The 26519-nt window shown below is 41.5% G+C and overlaps 1 protein-coding gene across 1 annotated transcript in view; it reads right to left on the bottom strand.

Annotated features, from left to right (window-relative positions):
• Positions 1-1043: 1043 nt before the first annotated feature.
• Positions 1044-26519, bottom strand: part of PTPRC (protein tyrosine phosphatase receptor type C) — a 44010-nt gene continuing 18534 nt past the window's right edge. Inside the window, exons 10-25 of the mRNA XM_056844725.1 lie at positions 23767-23876; positions 20810-20900; positions 20600-20676; positions 20428-20464; positions 17580-17677; positions 15725-15850; positions 14009-14166; positions 13455-13590; positions 12200-12349; positions 11211-11298; positions 9231-9364; positions 8490-8624; positions 6133-6255; positions 4522-4703; positions 2302-2437; positions 1044-1313 (exon numbers count right to left, since the gene is read on the bottom strand). Of these exons, the coding sequence (XP_056700703.1) occupies positions 1044-1313; positions 2302-2437; positions 4522-4703; positions 6133-6255; positions 8490-8624; positions 9231-9364; positions 11211-11298; positions 12200-12349; positions 13455-13590; positions 14009-14166; positions 15725-15850; positions 17580-17677; positions 20428-20464; positions 20600-20676; positions 20810-20900; positions 23767-23876 (2051 nt within the window). The remainder of the gene's footprint in view (positions 1314-2301; positions 2438-4521; positions 4704-6132; positions 6256-8489; positions 8625-9230; positions 9365-11210; positions 11299-12199; positions 12350-13454; positions 13591-14008; positions 14167-15724; positions 15851-17579; positions 17678-20427; positions 20465-20599; positions 20677-20809; positions 20901-23766; positions 23877-26519) is intronic.

Below are 26519 nucleotides of genomic sequence, written 5' to 3'. Positions count from 1 at the left end.
AGTAGAAATGAAACTGACACAAATCTGATATAAAACTCCATATAAAATTTTCTCACTTTTGCAAAACAATAGGATATACAACAATAAAAGAATGGAGGAAAACACCTTATATTGAAACATCTTCCATTGAACATACAGAAAAGCTGTGAAAACTTGTGAAAACAAAATGTTAACTGAGTAATATTTCAACCTGCATTTTGCAAAATATTCAGTACTACTTGATGCAGAAAGAAACTGCTGGGTGGATTTCTGGGAAGATAGTGACATCTCAAGGACAGTGTGAGAAATGCAAATCTTATATTTTGGCTATATTTTGTAGCACTACCATTGCTTAATTTCATTGTTCCTTTCCATCTAATAATCATCTTTGCTTAAGGAATGCTTGCTGATTTTTAGTCTTTTTTGGGGTCCCATTTGCCTGCAAAACATTTGCAATGCTTTGCAGGCTGTTCAGTTCACCAACGGCAAGGAATGCTCCCTGTGCATTGTGTGTTCTGTATTTACAACAATAGTGCTACCATGTGGACACTGAAGCTGTTCAGTCAGGGATAATGCTAATATTTTGCCCTCTTAGGGGCTAAAAAATTAACATGTAAATGACTGGTTGAGAACCAACTTTAGGCCTGTACGAAGACTTGGGCATGTCCAGTGGGAGTTTTGCCTTTAACAAAAATTGAATAACTGACCTTCATGCCACATTATCACCTGTTTCCTCATTTTTTTAAACAGTTTGTTATGGTTTTAATAGCTCTGTGTTCTACTGTTTTTAAAGAATATACATTTTAACCAACAATGAAAAACTGCTATCTATATATATATACACACACACACACTTCACAGTGTGCCACAGCTATCAACAAGTTTCAAATAACCTGTTCACAAAACTTCAAGATTTGCACAAAACCTTTTGACAAAAGAAATAAACAAACAGATTAGGAATCTAAAGGAAACATCCCCTTGTTCTTAATTTACTCTTGCTCTTAATTTACTATGGCCCATGCACATGTTTTAACTGGAAAGGTTCAGAGTGTTTCTACGCTATTTCAGTTAAAACCGGAATGGTTGGGTCCATTCAGAGCTGTTTCGGCTTCCCTGGAGCCAGCTGGGATTTTGGAATGTTCCTCCATGTTCACATCTTTCTCACTTTCTTGAACCAGAATACAGACATCCTTTGAACTAGAGTTAGCCTCCTCTCCTTCCTCTGAATCATTATGAATATTGATTTCGTGTTCTTGGGATTTTCTTGTTTGCAGCTGTCCATTTTGGGCAGGATATACCCTAGCAACTGCATCATAAAGGAACTGGTAATCTTCCTAAACAGAGAAAAAATAAAGCATTAGTAAAAAATATTATATACATCTTATTCTCAAATTGTTTTTGCAGACAGGAGTAGGGAAAAGAGGAGGACCATAAAAGAGAGTAGAAAATTGTAAGAGGCACACAAATGGGTGGGGAGGATGGCAAGAACTGGTAGCTGGATTTGTCAGCCAGCTTTCATTCGTTGTTTATTCAGAGAACTCAACTGGTATAAAACAGGGGCTTTCAAACTGTGTTTTAGATGATTGTCGGATTTTTTGTAAGGTTATCAGATGCTCCTCAATAGGAACATTGGTAATGCAATAACATACAAAAATGATTTATAAGAATTTATCTACTAGCCATATAATTAGCAAAAGGATAAAAAAAGCTGCTGAAAAGATTTTATGGAATTTCCATTAGTCCTTGACTGCATTGGATCAGTAAATTTAGCCATTTGTATTTGTTGAGTGCTTTTATTTTATTTTTATTAATTAAAAAAATTAAGATCAGCAATGGCAGACAAGCTTTGGTCTAGCAGCTGGTTTTACACAGTGGCCTGCACAAGGCCTACAGCCAGAACACAGAGGCCAGAGCCTCCCCTGCTGTGGACCCCAGCTCTGGTATTCAGTATGTTACTCCCACCTTCTAACTAGTATAAAAGGACTCAGATCTATATTTATAGTCTACTGTGTCTGACAAAGGGAAATTTTTGACTCTGAAAAGATTATACCCTGGAATTCTTGGTCACTAAGGTGCTACTGGGCTCAAATCTAACTGTTTTACTGCCTCTGAACATGGAGGTTCCATATAGTCATCTCAGCTTATAGCCATTAATCCTCCACAAATTTGTATAATCCTCCCTTTAAAGTTATTCAGTTACTTTATTTTGAACGCTGCATTCTTATTGTTTTAAGTTATTGTGATGAATTGTGGTGAGACTGGCATGATTACCACAGAATAAATGGTCTCTTCATTCCAAATTACGTAGCAGGGTTTACTTACAAAAGTGGACACCATTCCCGGCCTGGATTTACGAAGAGATTTCACAACTTGGAAAACATCTATTACACCTTCCGTCTCTGCGCTATCCAAGAGATTCAGCAAGGCACACAATATTCCTGTTTGCTGGGAACCATCACTACAAAATCCAGGAGATCAGCAGTTTTAGTTGATAGTGTTGATTTGACAGAGAATTCAGTGACACATTGGAGTTTGATTTTTCCACAGGTTTGTTCTAGGTTCTGCACTTGATATCGCATACATACAAACCTGATCTTGCAACCTTCTGTGTGTAGAAACTACACACCAGAATAGTGTTGCCTGAGTGGGATGATAGAGGCCCCCTCCCCTGGATGTAACTTGGACAGGGTCACAAAATGAACATCAAGAATCATAAAATGTATTGACAGGTCTAAAGATCTGTTAAATTATATCATATTTCCTTTTTGGTATGGAATAAATAAGCATATTTTCAAGATGCTAGATAGAATTCTAGATATTGACTAGCTCAGAGGCTTAGTGTGGCCAGTAGGCCAGACAGAATGACACTGGTGTGTTATCTGTCTGACGTGTGCACTTACAAACTAGCTCAGGGGCTTAGTGAGGGCAATAGGCCAGACAGAATGACATTGATGCGTCATCTCTCTGATGTTTGCACTTACAGCCTAACTCAGTACATTACATTCAACCACTGAATACTACTAGCGAGCTGGACTTCCTGGAGACACCTAATGACAGACAGTAGCAGCTAACATGATTTTTGGATAGGAGTCTCCAAACAGAAACAATGTATCTGACCAGTGAAAATTTCAGCAGAAATACCCTTAAATGTCCACTGTCTTTTTTACTTGGCCTTGGTACAGTTTCTTGGGTAGAGAAACCTCAAAACAAAAAATAATGAGTTTGTCTCGATTCTAAAAATGTCTGTTTGTGGCACAACTAGGGCTGTGCATTTTTTTTTTCCTGGTAAATTTCAGGTTCGGGTTTATTGGTCCCATTTTTCCCCCAGATAAACCGAAATAAGCCAAATACCCATACTGGTAAATGGGTATTTCGGCTTTTTCCTTGGGTTTCCTAGGGAAAAGAGGGTCTGTTAATGTCTATGGGAATTTTTTTCAAGGCTCCGGTGGGGGGGAGTGTTTTTTAAGGAAGAGTCACAAAATTTGCAGCTTAGCTGCAAGGGACTCTTTTTAGATAGACACCAAAGTTTGGTTAAGTTTGGTTTTGGGGTGTCAACCTTATGGGCCCGCAAAGGGGTCACCCACATCCTCCAGAGGCATTTGTGAGAGCCAAGTTGTCAATCGGTTTTGTGGTTCAGAAGGTCAGCGTTGCCAAAGACTGGTGGAAAGAGCAAAGGAAGGCTGGCGCCTCTGAGTCTGGGGTGCATAGCATGATGGCCATGCAAAATATCTTCCAAACTGAGGAAAATGGCTTAAATGCAAGAGAAATAAGGCACAGAAAACATTTCTTTTGGTGGCAAATGACATCCTGTAAATAGTCCTTTAATATACTAATCAAAAATATGATTTCAAGAGATGGTTAGGGTAAAGGGAAACAAAGATGCTACTAAGGGCGACCTTCAGTTTTTAGAGGAGGTTTTCATAAGAGTGGTGGTGGTGATATCGGAGCCAATTGAAGTAATGATCGAGGTGGCTCTTCTGAAGGAGACTGCTCATCCACGCAGGTGAGGGAGTCTTCTTCAGGAGCCCAATAAGCAGCTGTTGAAGCTGGTGTTTTTACTTGGAGGGTATATATATCCCTCCAGACAGGACTGGGTGAGCCCTGTCTTTTAAAAGACCCTTCTGCTATTCAGATTACTCCACTGAAAGGTGATGATAGTTTGGTCTGACCAAGTTGGCTCCGACTGCAAAGCCCCTACCTCAAAAGGGCCCCCAAACCAGTAATAGATAGAAAAGTGGGAGAAGGCACAGAGCCTGGAATCTGAGCAAAGTAGAATAACAGAAAGCCAAAAAAAGACGAATACCTATTTGGCTTTTTGGGTATCAGCTGTCCAGTTGTGCTGAGATTCCCGGTTTTGCTATTCGGCCAAAATTAAATCCCAAAAAGCCTAAACTGCTATTTTTGGGTTTATTTTCAGTTTGATAAGCCCAATATGCACAGCCCTAGGCACAATACAGTGGATTCCAGCTCACAGCAAAGACACCAGTTTTGAAAAGATAACAGACCAAACCAAATCAAGCCTCAAAACGTATTGGTACCTACCAGCAGTGAACAACAAGTGGAACATTCTTGTTGTACACATTTGCTTCAGCTGATATAGGTGGTGCTGGAAGCTTCTGTTTGAGACTTTGAATCATGGTAACTAAGTCTTGGGGAGATTCAGGGTGACTAAAAGCTTTCCATTTGTGATACTGATATTGAAACACTTCTCGGGTTTCTTTCCTCTGCAAAAAACAGATGCACATAGAGCTTTCCAACGATGACAGAAAAAACATCCTCATAGCAAATAGAAACTGTACAGCTGATAATGATTTACAGCATGAAATGAGCTACGCAGAAATAAAGTTCTTATCTAGATGTTACAGAGACTTTGGGCTAATCCTTACATTTCCCCTTTAGAAGCCAGGCAGGCAGACAATCAATAGGTAGAGACTAAATGCTCACCAACAAAAGAGAATAAATTATAATCCAAGGATTGGGTAACCACCAAAACTGACTTTTTTACCCTCCGTTGCATGTTCTACACTCTACAGACTTGAGACTTTGCAAGTTTCTTATTTTAAAGTAGTTATCTATAGCTAGAAAGCAGGCTTTTTAGGAAGAGGAAAGTAGACTGAAAGAAAGCCCTGCTCATAGTTTAGAGATTTCTTCTGCTTTTACCTCTGATCTTATATTGTTTGAAGACCTTGTTTGGCTTGATCAGAGGTGACAACAGGAGATGAGAAAAGAATTTGTATCATAGATCTTTAACGGGGGGAGCAGGGCTTATAAATCAATTGCACCCTGATCTAAGTGGTGTCACATCAGTGACACCATCACTATTTTCTTAATTAAGATGTTTTAAAAAAGAGGTAGAGAAATAAAGCTAGAGAGGGGGGAAGGACAAAAAGAAGAAAGAAATAGGAGGGGGGAGCGAAACAGACATAGAAAACATAATTAAAAGTGGGTTGCAATTAAATAGTATATGAGAAGCCTCACAATAGGACTGTTTTGGCTTGGGAAAACAGCATGCAGGGAGAGGCTGAAGCCCCTTCTCCCCCCATAGTGAGGTTCTAATCTGAATCAGGGCTCCACATGATCAAGAATTTTGTTTCTCACAAGTAAAGTTTGGCATTCACATGCTCAAGAGTTGGGGTTGGGGAAGCAAAACTCAACTAATGGCCAAGTGTCTCACCTATTTTTGACCTAAGAGGCTTAAGCAGTATGGAGTTGGACAGCATCACGACATTCCTGCTGACAGAATGGCACCTGTTGGTGCGGTGGTGGAGGACGTTTTTGGCCAATTTTACCCCCACTGCAGACCTCCACTTTAACTCTGTTTGTGAAGGTCTCCTGATCTCCCTTAGCAGAATTTTGGGGGGAAAGGGGACTGCCAAAGGGGGGGGAGGGAAGTCCTGATTTTCCAGCTTTACTCCACCGTATCTGATCCATGATTCCACTCTGAACTCATTTTACCATTCCTAAGTTCAAAATATAAATCAGAATCCCACAACTCATGTTAAAAATTAATAGCGGCAAATAAACACTGGAAAAGTAGCGAAGATGGTCCCAAAGCTTGACACCTTTAGGTGCCTCTCAGTGATCACTTTCCTTTTTTTGTAACATCCGTAGGTACAATAGCCACAAAAGGTAGAAATGCCATCATCGTTTTACCTTCACATGTGTTAGATCAAAGGTACGAATGGTATAGCTGGAAGAACAGTTGGTATCTTTCAGTTCAACAGTGAGATTATCATAGGTCTCTTTTCCTTGCCCCCAATACTGTGCACATAGTTCCTAGAAGTGAATAAAAACCATGTTAGTGATTCCCACAGCAGTACTCTATCTTTTAAGGTCAAATGAAGAAATTATATGATGGCAGCTGTTCTTCCCTGTAGCACATCTACAAAAACGTGTTTTTTCCTAGTGATGAATCCCAATGGATTACCAGTGGCCAACGAATTTTCCACAGAATACTCCCACATTTCCCCTTTTGTTTCTTAGAGCCTTTTAATGGGACATGGTGAAAATGTGGTAAAGCCACCAGAAATTGCTTAGTTTGGTATGGCAAGCAGATTTGTGAATAATGCTCTGACACTGTAGATTAAGGCTCACCTCATCCTGGTAGTTTGTCCATAGATTATGGTCTAGAGGATGTTGAGGTCCCAAACAGTAAGTGATACTATATCAGAAGCCATTCTCACACACACACACCACAAAAGGAAAATACAAAACTAACAACATGGGTTCAACTAAGATGTAATTTAATTAACAACTGAGCAGTGCAGCTTATTAACTCTATTAACACTACCCCTCCCTTTAAGTCAGCTCCTTAAAGGCTGCCTTGTGGGATGCCAGACTTTAGGTTCAAAGGATGATGCTCAACATTAAGGCAGTTGTCTCCCCAGGCTCAGTCAACCTGACATGTCTGGTTTGGTTACTCCTTGTCCCTGTCTCCTAAAATGTCCCAGGGTGCTTGCTAATCGAAATTAATTTGAAGCACCTATCAAATCTCACAAAGGCCAGCTCTATACGATACAATACCCCTTCCCCTTACTTTGAATAGTGTGATGCAAGCAAAAACACCACTTAAGCACTCTCAGCCCATTCCTGAGTTTTAGGGCTGAAAGTTGTTAGGAGGTGCACACGTGGCCACGCCGGCGCATGTGCCCCTTGCACTGGCAAGACTAGCACCGGTTCGGCCTCCTGCTGGTGTCCTAATGGTGAACCTCTGTGCGCTGTTGTCCCAGGGGGTGTTCCAGGGGCGGAGCCACCTTTAGGCAGCTTCCTAACCCCGCTTCAGGCTGGGAATATCCCCTTTGCTCTTATTTAGAGTTACACCACCTTTTTACATGGTGTGGCCCTGTGAAATCCTATGGACTGGTTCCTCTGTTTCTGGATGCATGCGGTGGCATGAAGAAAAACTCTTGAATTGCACGATAGGTCACTGTAATTGTCACTCCATGGAGACATTAAAGGCAGCCACTACCTGGTAGGCATACTGGGCAAAGATCCACCATCTGTATTTTGGTGTGTTTCCAAAAGATCAACCTCGATCTTAGCATGTATTTTGGCATCCATAAGTCTGGTCACCATGACTCCTGCATGCATCTCTGAGTCTGGCCAATTGGGAACAGACTTTTTAAAAGAGAGGTGCATAATCTGGAATTGTCTGGGAATGACAGAGATAAATTTAAAAATGGTGGATCATTGGTCTTAAATTATAATTGCTATAATGTACTTATCTGGCCTGCTGAAGACCATACAATGGGTGTTCCTGTAGCGCAGCAGTCAAGTTTTCAGTGGCCTTTTCAGTGGCAGTCCCACAATTATTGAACAACCTCCCAAGGGAGGGGCACCTAGCCCCCTCATTCTCAATCTTTATGAGGTAGCTGAAAACAGTTTTATTCATGCTGGCATTTGATTAATTCTTCTGCCTACTAGCATTTTTAAAATATTGATTTTAACTTGTTGTTTTTATATATTTTATTATTGTTTACATTGTCAGCTGCCTTGTGTTCCTATAAGGTAGAAAGGTGGTTAATAAACGTTTGAAACAAACAAACATAAATAAATCAATAAATCAAAGTGCCTGATGGCTTGATAGATTACTAGAAAGGAACTCTATACTGTGACCTTTATTACGCATACAATACCTGAGTCTGAGATTCAAAATGGATTGTGAAGCCACTGGTTCCAAAAATTATTGAGAAAAAAATTAGCTCTTTTGAGCAGCCATTATGTACATATTTCACTAAATTATCTGCTAACACTGACTAATCTGTAGGAAATATCTTTTTCTATTTATATGTCACTCTAAAGCTGCAATCCTGTGTATCCTTATCTGTATTACCACGGCCCATTGAACAAAGCAAAATTTACTTCTTGAGTACACGCCCAGGGAATCAAATTTTTTTGCAGATATGTCTAATGTTTAGAAATGAGACCTCCAGTACATTTTTCAAGAATCCAAGTTTTCATATTTCTCTGCAGGATACACCACACCACAATAGACATTCATGGAGACTCACCTCAGTGCCATCTTTCAGCTCAGTCAACATAATGATAACTTTGACTTTTCTCTGGTAAATCATGGACCAGAAGTCGCTAATGGTTTTCTGAAGTGGCCCTTGTGTTGCTATCATTGCATTTTGAAGCCAATAGCCCTAGGGAAAAATCAGAAATGATTCCAAAGAATCAGAGTTCCATTTTGGGAAGATCAGAAGAATATCGAAATGATAACTCGAATGTTGCTCCCAAAGTACAAAATCTAAGAAAGCAAAAAACCCCTCAAACCAGTGGATTGACTTTTTGCTCCCCAAAATCCACAAAAAGAGTGGGCACAGAATTGGCACAATGAGTTATTGCACTGAAGATAGACTAAAAGAAATCTGATGATGCTAAATAAACAAACAAGTCTTTCCCTTACGGCAACACACATGCCTTTTGCTAATAGCACTTTTCAAAAGAAAACGTGACATCCGTAGGCATAGTGAAAAAGCTATCAAAGGGCATATAAGAAAGATCACACATTTATTAATCTGAAAATCTGCAGCCTCCTTGTTCCATAAACAAAATGGCTTGTGCAAGTTACAATCTTCCTTCCACCAATAAGCATCTACTGAAAAGGGGGAAGAACAATCCAACCTGAGGGTAAGTATGAAGTAAGATTATTGTTAGTTTTTAAGGCATTAAACTAATGTGCTTGACATGATCTTGAGCATGTACCCTTAATGAGACCCAAAAGATAGATAAGTTATCCAGACACCTACACTTATGTAGGAAGCATTGATATATTTGTCGGACTCCTCACAGTCACTTTCCTCATCTGAGGAGTCATTGGAATCCAGTTCACTGTCTCTCTTACCCTCCTCTTCACGTTTGAATAATACTCTGTTATAGTCATCTGCACAGAAAAGAAAAAATCCAAAGAAGGGTTAATGCAGTTATTCTTAATAAGGGCTAAATGGCACACCAGAAGGGTGATCTATAGATTTGGATGGGGGACATTCAGCATTTTAGGCAATTCTCCTCCCATTTACAATGCCTTCTGGCAGTCTAGATATTACCCAGGTCCTTAAAGCAAACAGGAATCAAACCTAACATTAAGGAATTGGTTGATGGTCCTCCAGCACAAGGGTCTCCTTGAATGTAAGCTTGTGATCTGTGTATCATATGCATATACATCATAAATATATCTTTATAAATAAAATTACTTTGTCTGGAGAGTTGTTTTTATCTCCTAATTAATACTTGTGGTTTGCATACTTTGTAGCTGATAGTGGATTAAAGGTTAAATAGTGCTGGGTTAATGGATTTCAAGGAGTTAATTTCAGTCATTGCCCTATGACAGAAGCCAAGTAAGCAAAACCTATACATGTCTTCTAATGATTACACAACAAACACTTATTTACTGAACTATTTCTATACCACCTTTCTTTACTCAAACGGTAATTTAAGGACCTTTTTTTAAAAAGGTAAACCTTCCATTGCGTAATGAACTAGTTTTGTTCACCCTACCCTATCTGACTTGTCTGATTTCCCAGTATATCCATTGATCCTTATGACCTTCACTAGGAATAAAATAATTATCCTGGCTCTATTTCATCATCATTTCTACAATCACTAGGGTTGCCAGGTCCCTCTTTGCCAACAACGGGAGGTTTTTGGGGCAGAGCTTGAGGAGGGCGGGGTTTGGGGAGGGAAGGGATTACAATGTCATAGAATCCAATGGCCAAAGCGGCCATTTTCACCAGGAAACTGATCTCTATCGGCTGGAGATCAGTGTAATAGCGGGAGATCTCCAACTAGTGCCTGGAGGTTGGCAACCCTAACAATCACCTGAATGTAGGCATTCTGTCCCTCAGGACATTTATTCCTCCTTCTCTCCCTCCCTTGGCATTTCACTAAAAATGTGTGTTTGAAGATATAATTGAATAGTTACTTCTTCGTAGGATGTGTGTTTGGTTGAATGAAAGCTGAAATTATACACAGTTCTCTGAGCTTGCATGTATGTGTTTGGGCTCATTTGGCATGGGGGAGATGGGATGCAGAAAATCATAGCCTTTGAGATCAGTTACTGTACCCTAGGATGCACAAACTTTGGGCTTCTGGCATCACTTCAAGGGACAGGTTAATAAATCAAGATTAAATAATAATTTCTTAGGCAATGAAATAAAGGACAGTTGGGTCATTTTAATGTGTTGTGCTAGTGAACAAAGGATCAAATTTGGTAGAGAAATTCAGCGACAGAGTATGTAACAAGTACCCTCTAATTCCATTGCCCTCAACTACCCAGTGGCCTCTTGCTATCTTAAATGGTTTAAAAGAACTCATTTCCACAACATGGGCCCTCCTCCTTTTGTGTCCCTTCAAATCCTCCCTCTTCCATTTCACCGTTTCAACTGCAAGCAAGTCAATGTCCCCAAATTTGCACACACTCAACTGTTGTTACCACTGGCTCTCTTTCATTCCTCTTCCCTTTCCTTCCCTGTGGTCATACTTCAGGTCACAAGCTCTTCGTGACAGATACCTTCTTTTTATGGCTTTTGCCACTGCGTAAAATATGAACCTTTTTACAAAGTATTAAAAAAACCCAACCCTTGCAGAACATACACAAAAAAGCCCTTTCTAAAAAAGCATAATCTTATCTGCACATCTCAGTCAGTGGTTTTCTTGAATCCTCGGTAAGGAATCAGGATATGTTGCTTGCAGGGGTGTTTGTGTGTATGTGTTTTTTCTCAAATACTCACATGGAATAACTGAACTCCGGTTTTTACTTTTATTTTCCTCTCTGCTGCCAGCTCTCTGTGTCTGCCAGTTCTTATATGAAGGCAGCCTCTAAAGAAAAACAAAGACATAGGAATACATTGTCCATAATGGTTCCTTATTTAGAGCAGGAATGCCATCAAATTTCTTATCCCAGCTGATTTTGACTCAAAATTCCCTGATTTGATTTTGCACTTATGTGTTTCCCTACTGATATTTTCCTCATTAAAATCAACATGCTTTTCAATCAATTCCATAAGGCATATATCATATAAAGAACACCAACAATGAAAAATGGTTGAATAAAAGGGCACATTTGTAGGGCCCTAATTAAGCAAAGCCCTGACCTGGACAGCCCAGGCTAGCCTGATCTTGTTAGATCTGGGAAGCTAAGCAGGGTCGCCCCTGGTTAGTATATGAATGGGAAGCCACCAAGGAAGTACATGGTTGCTACACAGAGGTAGGCAATGGCAAACCAACCCTGAATATCCCTGGCCTTGAAATCCCTTTGGGGTTGCCATACATTGGCTGTGACTTGACAAGGAGAAAAAAAGCAATAATTAAGAGGGTGTACTAAATCATCCCTCATTTTACATAGTTTTTTTTAATGCTGAATGTTGAAGAAGAGTTAGTTTTTATACCTTGCTTTTCTCTACCCTTTAAGGAGTCTCAAAGCGACTTCCTTTCCCCTCCCCACAACAGACACCTTGTGGGGTAGTATGGGCTGAGAGAGTTCTGAAAGAACTGTGACTAGCCCAAGGTCACCCAGCAGGCTTCATGTGGAGGAGAAGGGAATCGAATCTGGTTCTCCACATTAGAGTTCGCCTATTTTTCTTTGGCAAATCTAAGCATTGGAGCAAAGCAATTAAATAAGTGGACCTGATGAAGAGGCAAGGGCTGTGTTCGCTCAAAACTAAATAATGAGCTAGCCTTTAAAGTAACACTAGAGAACTAGGGAGGAAATGGAATTTACCTGGAATTCGGCTTCCAAAAGGGAAGGGTCATTGACAGGATAACTTTTCTTCAAGTTATTAAGGTAGTTGTGCAGTTCTTGGATGCTGACTTCTGTCTCACCATATTGGACGTACTCAACCAAAGCTTGATGGATCAAGATGTACTGTGTCTAATGTTCCCCAACATTCCAGATTATATGGATTATAGAAACCAAATGTTCAGTTAAAATAATATATGTGAACTGACATAAATACATTTACATCCAGACTAAAATTGTTGTCACAAACATGTTAACTCAGACAAAAGCCCCACAGAGTTCAGTGTGACTTATTCTCAAGTAAGTACGTATTATTTTCAGTTACTTGGGAGTAGATCCTACTGAACTCAGTGGGACTTACGTCTGAGTAAATGTCCATAGGATCACACTGCATCTCAAGCTATTTTCAGTTCTCTAAGTTTATGAAACATGATGGCTGTTTCTCACTGTACAATATGCACTATACACATTTCACTATTTCACATTTGAATAGCTTGGGAATCAAGGAAGAATGTGGAGAACCGGGGAATATGATGTGTTTACATTTCTCAATGTGAGAGCCTTCAAGGAGAGAAAGAGCTAATTAATATAGTGTATTTAGCTGCTGAAATGCCTAAACAGTTCAGATAAGGGGCATACATTTGAGGGTGAATTCAGATTAACTTCCATAAACAAGACATTCGTCAAAGACTTCTCACTGAAGATGAGAACACCCTTCTCTTGGTTTACACCACACACATAAACAGACCATTTGCACGAGCTCTTAAAATCACATAGCAGGATTATAATAAAAAAGTTTTTAACTATTATTATAAGCTGCCTAGAACCACAAGGAAAGGTGGGATACATGTTTTTATAAACAAACAAACAAATGTATCAGTTGACAAATGTATCAGTTGACCTCAGACCAACAAAAGCTAGGCTGCTGCTTACCTGCCTTAAGGCAGGCAGACACTCATGATGCAATTGATGAAGAAGGGTGGGGCAGCATTTGAACCACCTGGCCCAAACATGATGCAATAGGATAGAAGGGAGGCAGGAAGCACTAGTGCCTCCCCCTATTTCTGGAATAAATTTCCTGGCCATGTAATACCCTTACCAGATGAAGCACTGGCAAAGCTTTTGCAGTCATGTATCATGAAGGTGAATAATATCTCGATATCTTTCATAAGTTTATTCCAGAACTACCATATTCAGTAATTAACACTGGTAAATAAATAAAGCTCTGGAAACATACCTCCACTTGAACCATGAGGCATCTCTGCCGTCGTAACTTTACAACATAGCCATAAATGTCCACTCTTCCTTCAGTGTCCAGTCCCTCCAGCATGGCATCAATTCCAATGTAGGTTCCCGTGCGCCCAACACCAGCACTAACAAGATGGTAAAGACAGACAACTGCCAGTCAAATCACATGTGATCAAGATATAGAGCAAGTTAAATTAACTGATATGTTCAATTAACTGCACAATTTTCAACCTGTTCAAGGAAATCAAAGGAACATTTTACCTCAGTCTTTCAGCAGCATGTCCCTACAGGTAAGAACTGCAACCTAACATTTGAAAATAGTTTCTTTTCATTTATATTTATTTAAGTAGCAAGAGAAAAATTGTCAAAAATCAACAGTCTCTGCTTTTGGGTTGTTAGTAGCTTTCAGTTAGCAAAGATTAGGAGCGGAGTTGGCTTCAATTATAATCTTGTCATAAAAATCAACAGTCTCTGCTTTTGGGTTGTTAGTAGCTTTCAGTTAGCAAAGATTAGGAGCTGAGTTGGCTTCCATTATAATCTTACCTGCAATGAACCACTATTGGGCCACTGAAAAAATTGCTTAAAGCATTAACTCGGCGCCGTAGCTTGAGAAGGAGATGTGGATCATCAGGCACTCCATGGTCAGGCCAGCTTGTAAATTGAATGTGGGTCACATCTCTTGCAGCTGTTTTTTCTCTTCTCTAGACAAAGAAGACATACAAGTAGGTGTGCCACTGTTTATTATTGTGTATTGCCAAGGGGCAATGGTTCTTTTCCACTAAGGGATTGTAAGGCAAATACCACACAAATAGAGAAGGAATAGAGATAGCTTTTATTGAAATCTCTCCAGCAATATACAGAAAGGAAAATAAAGAGATGGTTAATAGAAGATACATGCTTACACCCCTTCAGCTTGTCAAGAACTCTGGAAATGACAGTGGGAAGACCCCTGTAACTGGCTTATTGCACAGTGCTGCTCTGTGGTTCAGACTTGGTGAGGTTCACGACTGTGGTGGTTACCAGGGGCATATATGCATTTTGGGATGAATTATTTCACCTGAGTATATGTTTAGCCATAACTGGCCTTGGAGGGGAGTAATATATCCCAAGGCCAACTGATAAGCAGTGGTATGTGGTGAGTGTCCAATGTGGATAGTGATGCTAACCTCTCTTTCCTCCCATACCAGGTGCATAAGTCTAACATATAAACAGCCCACTCCCAAGTGCAATGACAAGGTCATAATAATAACGTAAGTATTACGAAAGAAAAACATCAACCTGTGAAGAATATTCAAGAATGGCCCACAAGGCAACCAGGCCTTGGATTTACAGTGCTCTTCCACAGTGAAAATACATACGGTCGTTTCAAAATGAAAGGGTAAAGCAAGGGTCCCTAGTGTGGTGCCTGTTGGCACCTAGGCACCTGCCAAAGCCTTTTCTGGTGCCTGCCAAGCGTTTTAGGGTGGGTTCAGGTAGAGCTTTTGCCCAGCAAGGGTTCTGATTGGCTATACAGAGTTTTTAAATATGTTGCTTTGGCAGCTGCTGCCCAACAAGAAAGCACAAGGATCCACACTGTGTTACTGAAGTTAAGCTATGACAATCCTTTTGTCGTTGGCACTGTCTCCTGTGGCAGCCATTTTGTTGCTGCGCTCACTGTGCCATGTCACAATTCCAAATGTGCCCACAGGCTCAAAAAGGTTGGGGACCCCTGGGGTAAAGAAACAATCAGAACAGGCTACCTATCCAAAGATGATCAATCATGATTGAATTCACAGAGCTAACAAGCAGAGCAGAAAGAATGGAGGATGCCTTCCACACTTACCCCTCTTAACTGCTGTGGTTATGAGGACCCCTCATTAGCTGGTAGCCAGCCTGTGTCCTACCATTCCACCAATAGAAAAGCCACTTAAGTTGGTGAAAGTCTCCTTAGGCTGGAGAACAGCTCACTCAGCTGGAGGAAGGTTGATACCACCTTCTCTCAATATTATCTTTAATCTCTGTCACTCACTGTATTCCCTACTTAGCAGAAGAGGAAGCTAAAATGGTCAGCTGTGACCTAACAAATCTTTGGTTCAAATCTCACGTATTCCATGAACTTACTAGATGGCCTTAGGCAAAGCACTCTCTTCCTCTGATCCATCCTCCCTCCCTATCTGCAATATTAGAATAGTTAAAACTAGTTATATAACTTTTCAAAATTGTCATAAGGGTTACTAAGTTAATGCATGGGAAAGCTCTACAAGTATTATTTTTACTTACATTTGTGATATGCAGCTTCTGAATAATGTAGTCAGGACACACTTTGCAATCACTTATCTTCACAATGATGTCCCCATAAGAGGCAGTCTCCTCATCCATGGAAGGCCAGTATTTGGCACATTTGTTCTACGGAAATACAAAGGTCACCAATCACACCAGGAATAGAAACAACCTCCATTACCCCATCTCTTCAGGAGTTTCCCAGGTTGGAGTTGGCCTAGGTTTCAACCCAGAGATTGGCAGCTGTGAAAGCAGATGCAGCCATACTTCCTTTCTCATTCCTCCCCACGGTCCTTTTGCCCACCCATCTTTCCTGCCTGCTTGTGAGGAAATACATAAATTCTGCTTTGCTCGCACAGCAGATGTTGTGGGAAAGCATCAAGACAGAAAGCAACCATGGGTGCATCTTCTTTTTCTAACTTCTAACAGCTTCTCACCAACCACCACCATAGACCACCCAACAGAGAAGATGACAACATTGTCCCATAAACACTCAGGCAATACTGTTATAAGTAGGGGTGTACCAATTTTTCTTTAATTTTCTTTAATTCATATAGTGGACCCAAAAATATCACTATTTCTGATATTCCCAAATTACAATACCAATATGGTATTCAGATTCAAATTTTTGGGTTTCCAAAATTTTGGGTCTATTATTCCCTTTGGGGAAACTTTCTGGGTGGCTGGGGGCGTGTGTTGTTTTTAAAGGCACAGGCACCAACATTGCAGGGGGCTGCTGGTGCCTGTCCTTTAAATAACCCCCACATTTCAAGTAGTTTGGACCAAGGGGTCTAATACTATAGTCCCCTGAACAGGGTGCCCCAGCCGTCCTCCATTATTTCTTATGGTGGGGGGGACCTCCATGCATAAAACAACAGCACACAAAAGTATTAACATTAAAAACCATAACCACAAACCATAAGGGGAGAGATTGCTAATGCTATTCTTCAGTGTACCATGTAATTGATAGTTTATAAATAAATAAATTCATTAAAATGTAAGCAAAAATATCTTTCCTTCAGTTTAACCTGTTGGTGTGCTATTGCACCTATCTACTGGGTCCCTAAAGCATTTCATCTGATAGATCACCCATATCATTCCTTGATGAAGCAAAGAGGGTTTTAACCTGCATGCTTCCTCTCAAAGCCTTGTTCAGATCAACTGGAGGACCAGAAAATACAAGTGAAACAGTTCAAGGCATATTTCTGAGCAAGACAGCAATACCATTGGCTGTTTTAGAAGGGAAATATAAGAAGATCCCTAGATCAGAGAGGTTTCGTCCATGTGGGACAGGGGACATTGAAACCATCGAACAGGCACTGATATGTTGCCCATTCTACCACGAAGTTAGATCAAAGCTTATTCCCCCCTTCCCTGGTAAATTCCCTGAAGAGTCAGTTGAGCTTTTGGCAAAGAAGCTCCTATTAGGATAAGATCCTCAGTTTACGCTCCAAACTGCCAAGTTCTGCGCTGTTGCTATTAAAATACGCAGAACTTTATTAGAGAATGATCGTTAAAATATTTTACATTTTTTAAATTTTAAGGTGATAATTTAAATCAGGGGCAGTTTTTCTTGATCTTACACCTTTACTTGTACGGGCCGTCTGTGATTCTGCGAGGCAAAACTATTGAGTCTGGACATTTTGATGTGTTGGCAGGTGTTTGGTCAGTTGACCGTATTAATAAATTTGATTTGACCAAGACAGCAAGCTTTTCCTCTCCCTTGATGCATCTCCAGAAGAATTCTGGGTAACTGCACAGAAGAACTAGTTGAAAAGATATACTGTAAAATCATAAGGCCTAAGGAAATTACTTTACAGTGGCCACACCAATATAGTGTGCTTATTTGTCTCACCCTGTTTCCTTCTTCACAGCGAGTCACCATGACAACAATTGTTGCCTTTTGCTCCCAGATCATTCTCCAGAAATCATCCATTGTCTCATCTTTGGGACCTGGTGGAAGGAACAAAAGAAGAGCTGGCTCAGACCAATGACCCTTTGCAATGGATGGTTTCAAGCCTTGCCCTCCAGGAGTTGCAGTCAACCATTTTCAAATAGTGGACTGGAATGTTTAAAAAAGGAGGCATTTGGCAGTTTAACTGATGGCCAACTGACAGAGTTTGGGCTTGTTGAATTTTGGTGAGAAAAGGTGTTAGGAAGTCTGCTGGTTAGGCAAGGAGTCCATTAGGGACTTCAGGTATTTTAAAGCTAGGTGAGGTCGGGGTACTGTTATTGTCAAAAACAGTTGAAAGGGGGGGAAACCATCTGCTCTCTGGTATAAAGGTTTGGGTGCATAACAGTTAAAAGCCTTTCCGTTCCATGTTATAAGCCTGTATCAGTCAAACAAGAAATCTGCTTTGTACTTCCACTTTCTTAGGTCCCAGTTCTCCAGTACCTTTGTTACTGTAATATTAAGAAGACTGGATAAAAGGAAAACAAAGAAACAGCCAAACCACGCCTGCCACCTATATCATATCATAGATATAAACCTGTTTCCTAGCTATTTCCATCAAGGCTACCGTGTGGTTCGTTCAAGCCTATAATTCCCTCACAATAGGCCAAGTGAATGCAGAGCGGCATCTTGAGTCCAAGCATTGCCCTCGCTGAGGACTAAAAGACTAACAGGGATACGGCGTGGCCGAGGCGGCGCCACGGCACCTCCAAAGATTTTCCCCAGCTGCTGCAAGGTAAAAAAAAAAAAAAGCCTTTAAAAAAGAAAAAAAATAGAAAATGGGGGAATTATCTCAATTGAAAATAGTGATGCTGCGCAAACAAAAAGGATGGCGCAGCACCACTGTTTCTGCAGGAGGGCATGCCCAGCCTGGAAGGGGTGAGGGAGCTGACTAAAGCCAGCTCCACCCATGGGAACGCCCCCCACACCAGCACCACAGTTCTCTTCTGAGATTGAGGTCCTGGAAAGGCTGCGGTAGCAGTGGAGCACCATGCAGCTCCGCGGTGCCCTGGTGCCAACAGAAATGCCCCCATGCTCAGCGTAAGTGCCCCTTATTCTGTGATAAAAAAGCACTTATGCTGGCAAAGGGGTCACGCCGCCTCCACACCACTTTCAGCCCCAAGCTCAGGATTGGGCTGTGAGTGGTCCCCAAAACCTCAATTATAAAAATAAAAGAACGGGGGGGGGGGAAGTATAGGGGGAAAGAAGTGTGCAGGGTATGAAATTTCTTAAATAATTCGGTGTTTTTAAGTCTGGATTATCATATACTCCAAGGTAAGAAATTTTGTATGAATTGCTCCAGTCTAAACCCATTATTTCAATTGGTAACTTTGCAAAAGATAGTAAACTAACAGTGAAATCCTCAAAGGGGGGGAAGCGCTGAGGAGGTGATGTGACCCCAGCACCAGCATAAATGCCCCTTGGCCAGCATAAGGGGTATTTACACTGGCTCCGCGGCACTTACGCTGGGATCCGGGAGAGGCACGGTAGTGCCACGCATGGGCGCCAGCACAACAACGCACACCAGCACACCTCTGGTGCAGGGGATGCACTGGTGCCAAAGGGGGAATTGCCGGGGGGGGGGGTGTTAGTCAGCTCCCTGAGCCCTTTCAGCACAGGAATGGCCACATTTGGTGGCGTGAATGTACGCTGGCAAAAACGTAGCCACAGCCCATTGAGCTGCATACAGCGGTTCCATAGGGGTTGGGGGAACATCCCTGTTGGGTTGCTGGCTACAACACAGCAAGCCACTTAGCAGGCGGCTCGGCTGGGCCATCCCCTGCCAGGACACAGTTCCCACCCCCCACGGATTGTGCTGTAAGTCATTGATTTCAATAATGAAGAGTTACTCCCTCCTACTGAAATTGGAGGCATCGACCTGGACTCCCTGCTTCTGTACAGCGAGAGTTATATCCTAAGTCTAATAAAACAAAGACTAGTTGATCACGAGTCCCAGCTCAAATTTCCTTCAACATCGCCAATTTGCTCACCTCAATACTTTGGACTTCCACCTAATTTCCATTTAAACTACCTGGACCGTCTTAACAATCCTAAGCTCAGGAAAGTCTTTATGCAGGCTAGGACTAATTCATTGCCTTCAGCGATCCTTCGTGGCAGATTCCTGTAAACACCTTACACTGAAAGGGTCTGCGGATGTGGTGCAGGATGTCCTGACTCCCTGCTCATATACTTTTGGACTGCCATCTTTATGATTCCCCAAGAGGAACCCTAATAAAACCCATAGTTTTGAACTTCTCACCAAATAATATGAAAATACTTTACAAATGATTAGCTGATAAGGATCCTGAGATAACCAAAAACATGGCAAAATTTGACAATAGTAGTCAACCGATGGGAATTTAGTCGGAAGTAAAATCACAACATTAAGGAATGATTTATTTTAATGTTATTTTACTCTAACTTTTATCCTTTTATATACTGCAGATTGTACTATGCCAATAAAGGTATTTGAAATTTGAAAAAAAATTGAATTTGGTACCTAAAATTGCAGAACTCTGGCTGGACCGTGCCTTTATTGTTTCACACAGTAACAATTTGGTGTAGACAAGCTGTGCAAACAGGGGGGGGGGAGATATAATTGTACATTCCCCCACAGTACAGCTTATGATATCTGTTTGATGATATCATTATAATCATTGTTCCCATATGATGTTTAAAAGGTAAGTATGTGAGTTTTACATTCCTGCAAGATTTCAGGTAGGCAGAGAAAGAAAAGAAAAGGGTACATTACCTTGGGCAGCAATGTATTTTCTCGGTTCTTTGAAACCCTATGATAGAAAGTAATATATTGTCACTCTGTATTTAACTACCAAGAGATATTAACACGAGTATATACTCACCAAGATAAATCAACAACAATCTCATTTTGGACATAAATAATATAGTTAACAAAAACCACTCACATCAATATGGCTGGCATTTATGTAGTCGGAACCTGGATCACCGATGATCGAAGAGAGTTCCACACGGTTATGGTCATCTTTTCAAGCAGATAATTAGAAGCAAAGAAAAAGAAGAAGATTGTCTCAGAACTTTCAATTTGGCATTGTACCAGGAAGAATACGGGGCTTAAACAACTGGCATGAAAAACTTAATTGGCAATGTCTACTTACAAGGGAGGATATCAACATAACGGTTTTTGTTCTGATTGTAAGGTTTGCGTGCATCTCTTATAGGGAATTTATTGAAAACTCTGGGGATGCTCTGCAAAGCAACAACAACAACATTCCACTTGAATTCATTTATTTACTTTATAGTTTGCCTTTCTTGCTGAGATTCAAGTAGGATTACGAAATTAAAAACAATGCAACAGCAACAGTATGAGGGCTAATAAACAGTCTAATAAGACTGGATTACAAAGTAAGAAGCCAATATAAAGGTATGGAGATGTAAAATGACCTCCAATGCAATAAATATATATATATATATTTTTAAAAAGCAAAGTAAGAAGCCAATGCAATAAAAAACAGCGTCAAATATGACATGAGAAATGCAAAAACTGGATGACAGATATTGGAAAATAATGCCGTAAAAACAGTGCCATGAAACAGCCTTGTCCCTTTGTGAAAACACTCTTCTGAACAATTCCATTTTACTACAGCCCTATTCCCATTATAAAAATGCCCTCCCGAACAATTCTATTATGCACATTCTGAAGAATAATAGAAACACGGGAGACTTCTTGCCCCCAGAGGTGTCACAGTGGGGCATATCAGGAGAGGTAGTCTTGCATAAATGTGGGTCCTTGGCCCACATACAAAGAAATGGTGTGTCCAATCATTATAATGATAAATGCAGAAAAATGGATAGTATGCAGTTTATGATCATTTAGATAATCATTATTTTAATTATTTAAATTATTTCTGTTCATATCCTGCACACTGTTATGAGACTATAAATCCCTTGGAGACATGTGAAAAAGTTACACAAATTGTATTCACTACAAACTAACCAAAACTAACTTTCAGCATATCCAGGGATCACCCTCCCAAAAAAAATCCATTTGTGGTGGAAGAAGTCAACATGTTGCACAATATGCAGAAACTGTTTCAAACATATGGCATTATTTTTGGTATTTGTTTTTGGTATTTGAGGTATTCCTCCCCAAGTACATATTTGTCTATGATAATAAATGATAAACTGTAAACTGAACAAACAATGTGGGAAAAGATAAAAAAATGCTCAAAACGAATATGCACATAATATTTTTTAAAAATCCTAAAAATTGTGGCCTGTATCCAACCCTGCAGTTTCTCTAATAGAACAGCATTTCCATTTGTAGAAGAGGTGGCAACAGCTTCTACTGGTTCCCTTTTCCTGCTGCACACCCTGACTTTGCCTACTATACTGTTCCTGAAGATCCACTGACTCCGGGCAGCAAGATTTGGGGGGAGGGGGCTCAGTGGTCTGCAGCAGAAGAGGAAAACTGGAAAACACCACTCCTGTACTGTGTGTGCATACACCCCTAAAACAAACACATATTGTCCCATAAATCTTGGTTTCTAGGACTATTTTGTTTGTTGCAGTTCATAGGGTTGGATCCAATCAGGTTTTCCATTGACAAAAAAGGGAGGAGGGGGACCTTTTGACTACTGAAAATGCTATTCTGGAGATGATGGGGCCCATGTGCATGACATGGGCTGCAATGAGGACTGGAATCAGGTGATAAAAGCTGGTTGGATGCAACCAGTAGAATGAATGGTATGCTAGAAATGGTGGGATGCTGACAAATTAGGTTAATGGATGCATCCCCTCATTTCAGATATACAGTAGAAATCACAATTAAGGAACTATTATGTAGGTTGCCTACTTTGTGTGTGTGTGTAAAGTGCCTTCAAGTTGCAGCCAACTTATGGCAACCCCTTTTGGGGTTTTCATGGCAAGAGACTAACAGAGGTGGTTTGCCAGTGCCTTCCTCTGCACAGCAACCCTGGTATTCCTTGGAGGTCTCCCATCCAAATACTAACCAGGGCTGACCAGGTTGCCTACTTTACTTTTGCAATAATTATGCACCAGATATGTAATTTAAATTGTGGAGTATGCCAAAGAAATATGACATTGTGGAATTAAATTCCAAGGATGGCATAGCTGAAAAGACTTCAAGTAACACAAATGGGCCTCAGTGATTCAGCAAAGCTAGCCAATAAAGAAAAATAGTTCTTCAAAAAGGAACACTTCTTTTGTTAGCACTGAGTGATAGTGCACATACAACGTGGCCATTTGGACAAAGAAAGAAATAGCAACAAGACCATATTTCTTTCTTTTCTCTGGGACCCTCGTATCTTCGGGACCACCTCTCCTGGTATACCCCCCCAAAGAGCATTACGCTCTGCTGACAATAATCTGTTAGTGGTCCCCGGCCCAAGGAGTGTGCGGCTGTCCTCGACCCGGGGGAATGCTCTGCCTGGTAACATTAGGGCCCTGTGGGACCTGAAGGAGTTCGGCAGGGCCTGTAAGACAGAGCTATTCTGCCAGGCCTATGGTTGAGGACGGCCGCAGGTGAGATTAAGTGAGATCAGTGCTGGCCTCCCTACTCCCCACCCCCTCTTTTCAGTTTACGATCTATTTTGAGGGTGGATAGCCGAACCAGTCATGCACTATTGTTTATGGTTAGCATCATCTGCTGCAGTGAGCACTTATATATGTCAACCATCTGTTAAAATTAACTGGAGTTGTTTTATACATTTTATTGTTTGATTGTTATATTGTAAAATTTTAATGTTGTAACCCGCCCTGAGCCCGGCCTGGCCAGGGGAGGGGAGGGGAGGGCTAGAAGTACAATAAATAAACAAACAAATAAATAATAAAGTCATCAGCTTAATTATGTACATGTGATTAGTTTGGAAATATGCCTTTCATTTTATGGAGAATGTTGCTCTTCTAATTAAACTTTCATCCTTGTGGACCATGAACCTTCATTCCTTATCAGGAATCTCTTGTCATCTGCTGTTTCCAGGAAGCTTGAATCTAGAACATCTTGGATTTACAGATATATCTTCCCAACCCCAAAAGAAACCAAAACCCGCAGTTCTAACATAAGGTTGGCTTATATATTTAACAAGGCACCAACCTGAAATTCATCCAGGAAAAGCCTTCCTTCATCTGCTATCTTTCTCTTATAGCTTTCCCATAACAACTCTGCAGGAATTGGCTCTATATTCATCAGTAGCTTTTCATCATCTTTAAAAAAATGCAAAAAAACACATATAGTTACCTTGGCTGTGTTTAATATGCATAATATTAATAATACCCCATGCAACATGCTTAAATGCATGTTGAATGGAGACATGTTTGCAGAAATGTCATCATATGCCTGCATTAAGTCTCTCAAAGTATGCATTTATCCCTACATGCTGATGCTGCAGTGAATTAATAACACAGCTCCTAAAATTAATATGCCCCATGCAACTATACTCTCCAGCAGTGGTCCTCAAACTTCCTATCATCTGGAGAGCTTGACCACTTGTCTGCAGAAGAACCTTTGGCAATCGGCAGAAGAACACAAACCATGCCAATGTGGAACCATTTGGGCATGCTCAAATATGCAAATCAATTCATGCACACCTCCGGCAAAGCCTAGTAGGCCTCACCGGTGCCCAGAAGTAGCTGAGCATGCTTGATAGAACATACCAAATGAACAGAAAAAAATAAGCCATTGTTCTTTCCCAGGGGAGCCTAATCACTGTTTATTCACTGTTTCTGGTCCCTCACAAGGAATAATTCTTGATGAAGAGACCACTCATGAGCTTCCATGGAATGCATGGGACACTTAGAACCCTCTGTGATATATAAAGCAAGCTCAAAGCAGGGCTCTCGGGTATGGTTCCATCCAGGCACTGTTTAGGGCTTGAGCCCCTGACAAGCAGAACTCAAGAATTTGCTATCAAATATTCTGTGGGTACCCTAAACCTCATACTTTGAATTTCTGACAGACAATCAAGTAGTTTCATATCTTGTGCAGAGAAAGCTTAAGGGGTTTGTGGTGGTTCAGGAGGTAGAACAGTGCACAGCAACAGTGCACTTCTTTTCCACAGAGGAGAAAAGACTTTGCAAACTGGCATGAAAAAAAGAACCGAGCTACATTTATTTTTTGTGAGGCACAGAAATAGCCCTATTTGGGGAAAAAGTAATTGAGGATAGACCGTGAGATTAAAATAACCAGGCAGTAAAAAGTGTACCACTCTCCCGCCTGACTGTTGTGCTTTTCCAGTTGAAGATGCCCCACCCTCTGCTTTGTGTGAATTTACCATTCTAACAGCCCATTCCTGAGCCTTTGGCCGCCGGGGATGGCATGGCTGAGGCGCGGCTGAAGTGCCTCCAAAACTTTTCCCCGGCTGCCGAAAGGCTTTAAAAAGCCTTTTGTCAGCTTTTAAATTTTTTAATGGGCCATTTTGCCTCAATGAAAACAGCGAGGCTGCACCAGCAAAAAGCTGGCGCAGCAACACTGTTCTCTCCGGCAGCGAAAGGCAACAGGAAGCTGCCTACTGGCAGCTCTGCCCCCCAGCACGCCCCAGAATCCCCCCCCCCCGGGATGCTGGCATGGGCCTTTATGCCGGTGAGACACCGGCAGAAGGCCCATCTGCCATCCCTGGGTGGCACTACTGCAGGTCCCCCCACCAGTGTCCGTGCCACCCTGGATGGCGTAAGTGGCATGGGCGCCCACACAGGGGACACGAACACTGGCGCAGTCCCTTCCTGGCCTTCTAAGAACTTTCATCCTTGAGGGTCAGGAATGGGCTGTTACTTGTGGGTTGTGCTGCAGCCGTGTACATTTAAGGCCAAAAATAGATAAGCAGAGTAGCTGGAACCAAAATAGAGAAGCAAGTATCTGTCATTTTGAATTTTATAGACAGGTCCAGCCAAGGATGCACTTGCTGCTCCAGGGCCAAGTGTGGAGAGGAGAACGGGGGCCAACAACCCATTAGTGTAACCACTGTTAAATAAGCAACCTGAACAACACAACATTAATTGGAACAATTTCATTTGGAGAAAATTGGCCACAACTTAATGGCTGAAATGCATTGGCGCGGCATGTGGGCTGAATCAATGACATCATTCGACCCCAATGCTCCTTATGTCATCCTACTACCAGCAAGCCCACTGGAGTAGCCTAGGGATGGCGGAACAAGGGTTTCACCTGGACATGAGGGATTTGGTGATTCCCCCGCCACTTGGGAGGAGGTCGTTTGAACAGCCCCTGAGCTGGACATGTCCTACCCTAAGGCTCCCCCGAAATCCCTTAATGGGATCCCCCAATGGGGGAAAGGGGGCACGCAGGCTGCTTTCCCCGGAAACTGATTCCAGCCCCATGCGAAACACAACCCAAGTTGTGACAATTAACAGTACCATTAAAACATTAAACATAGGGAGGGAGGGATGGGCAAAAACAGAGGCAAACTGAGAAGTAGGCAGCAGCGTGCCTCCTTATAACCTTCCTGGGTGTACAGTGATTTTATGCCAATAAAGGACGATTTGAATGAACCTTCCTGGGTGGACCAGAGGGAAAACCCAAGCTGAGCCTGAAGAGCCAGGGTGGCTAAGCAGTGAGCTGCCACTCTTCCCCCTGCTGCCACATGGGAGCCAGCTGGCTCTGCAGCTTCCCCTTGGCTTCCCCTGCCCTCCTCCCCCCTCCCAGAGTGGCAAACTGGGATCCAGGCAAGCACCTGGAACCCACACCTACAGTCAGAGGTCAGAAAGAGAAAGGAATACAGATGGAGTTCTTATACCAACTAAGGGATAAAGAGGAACCAGACAGATTCTAGGGAGGAAATGTGTTTATTGGCTACTCAAAAGCCCAGAGATAAAACCGTCCTATGAATTCTG

The sequence above is a fragment of the Euleptes europaea genome, chromosome 2, assembly GCF_029931775.1.
Source record: "Euleptes europaea isolate rEulEur1 chromosome 2, rEulEur1.hap1, whole genome shotgun sequence".
Taxonomy (NCBI): domain Eukaryota; kingdom Metazoa; phylum Chordata; class Lepidosauria; order Squamata; family Sphaerodactylidae; genus Euleptes; species Euleptes europaea.
The sequence above is the reverse complement of the archived record's forward strand: the minus strand, read 5'-3'. Positions and strand labels throughout refer to the sequence as shown.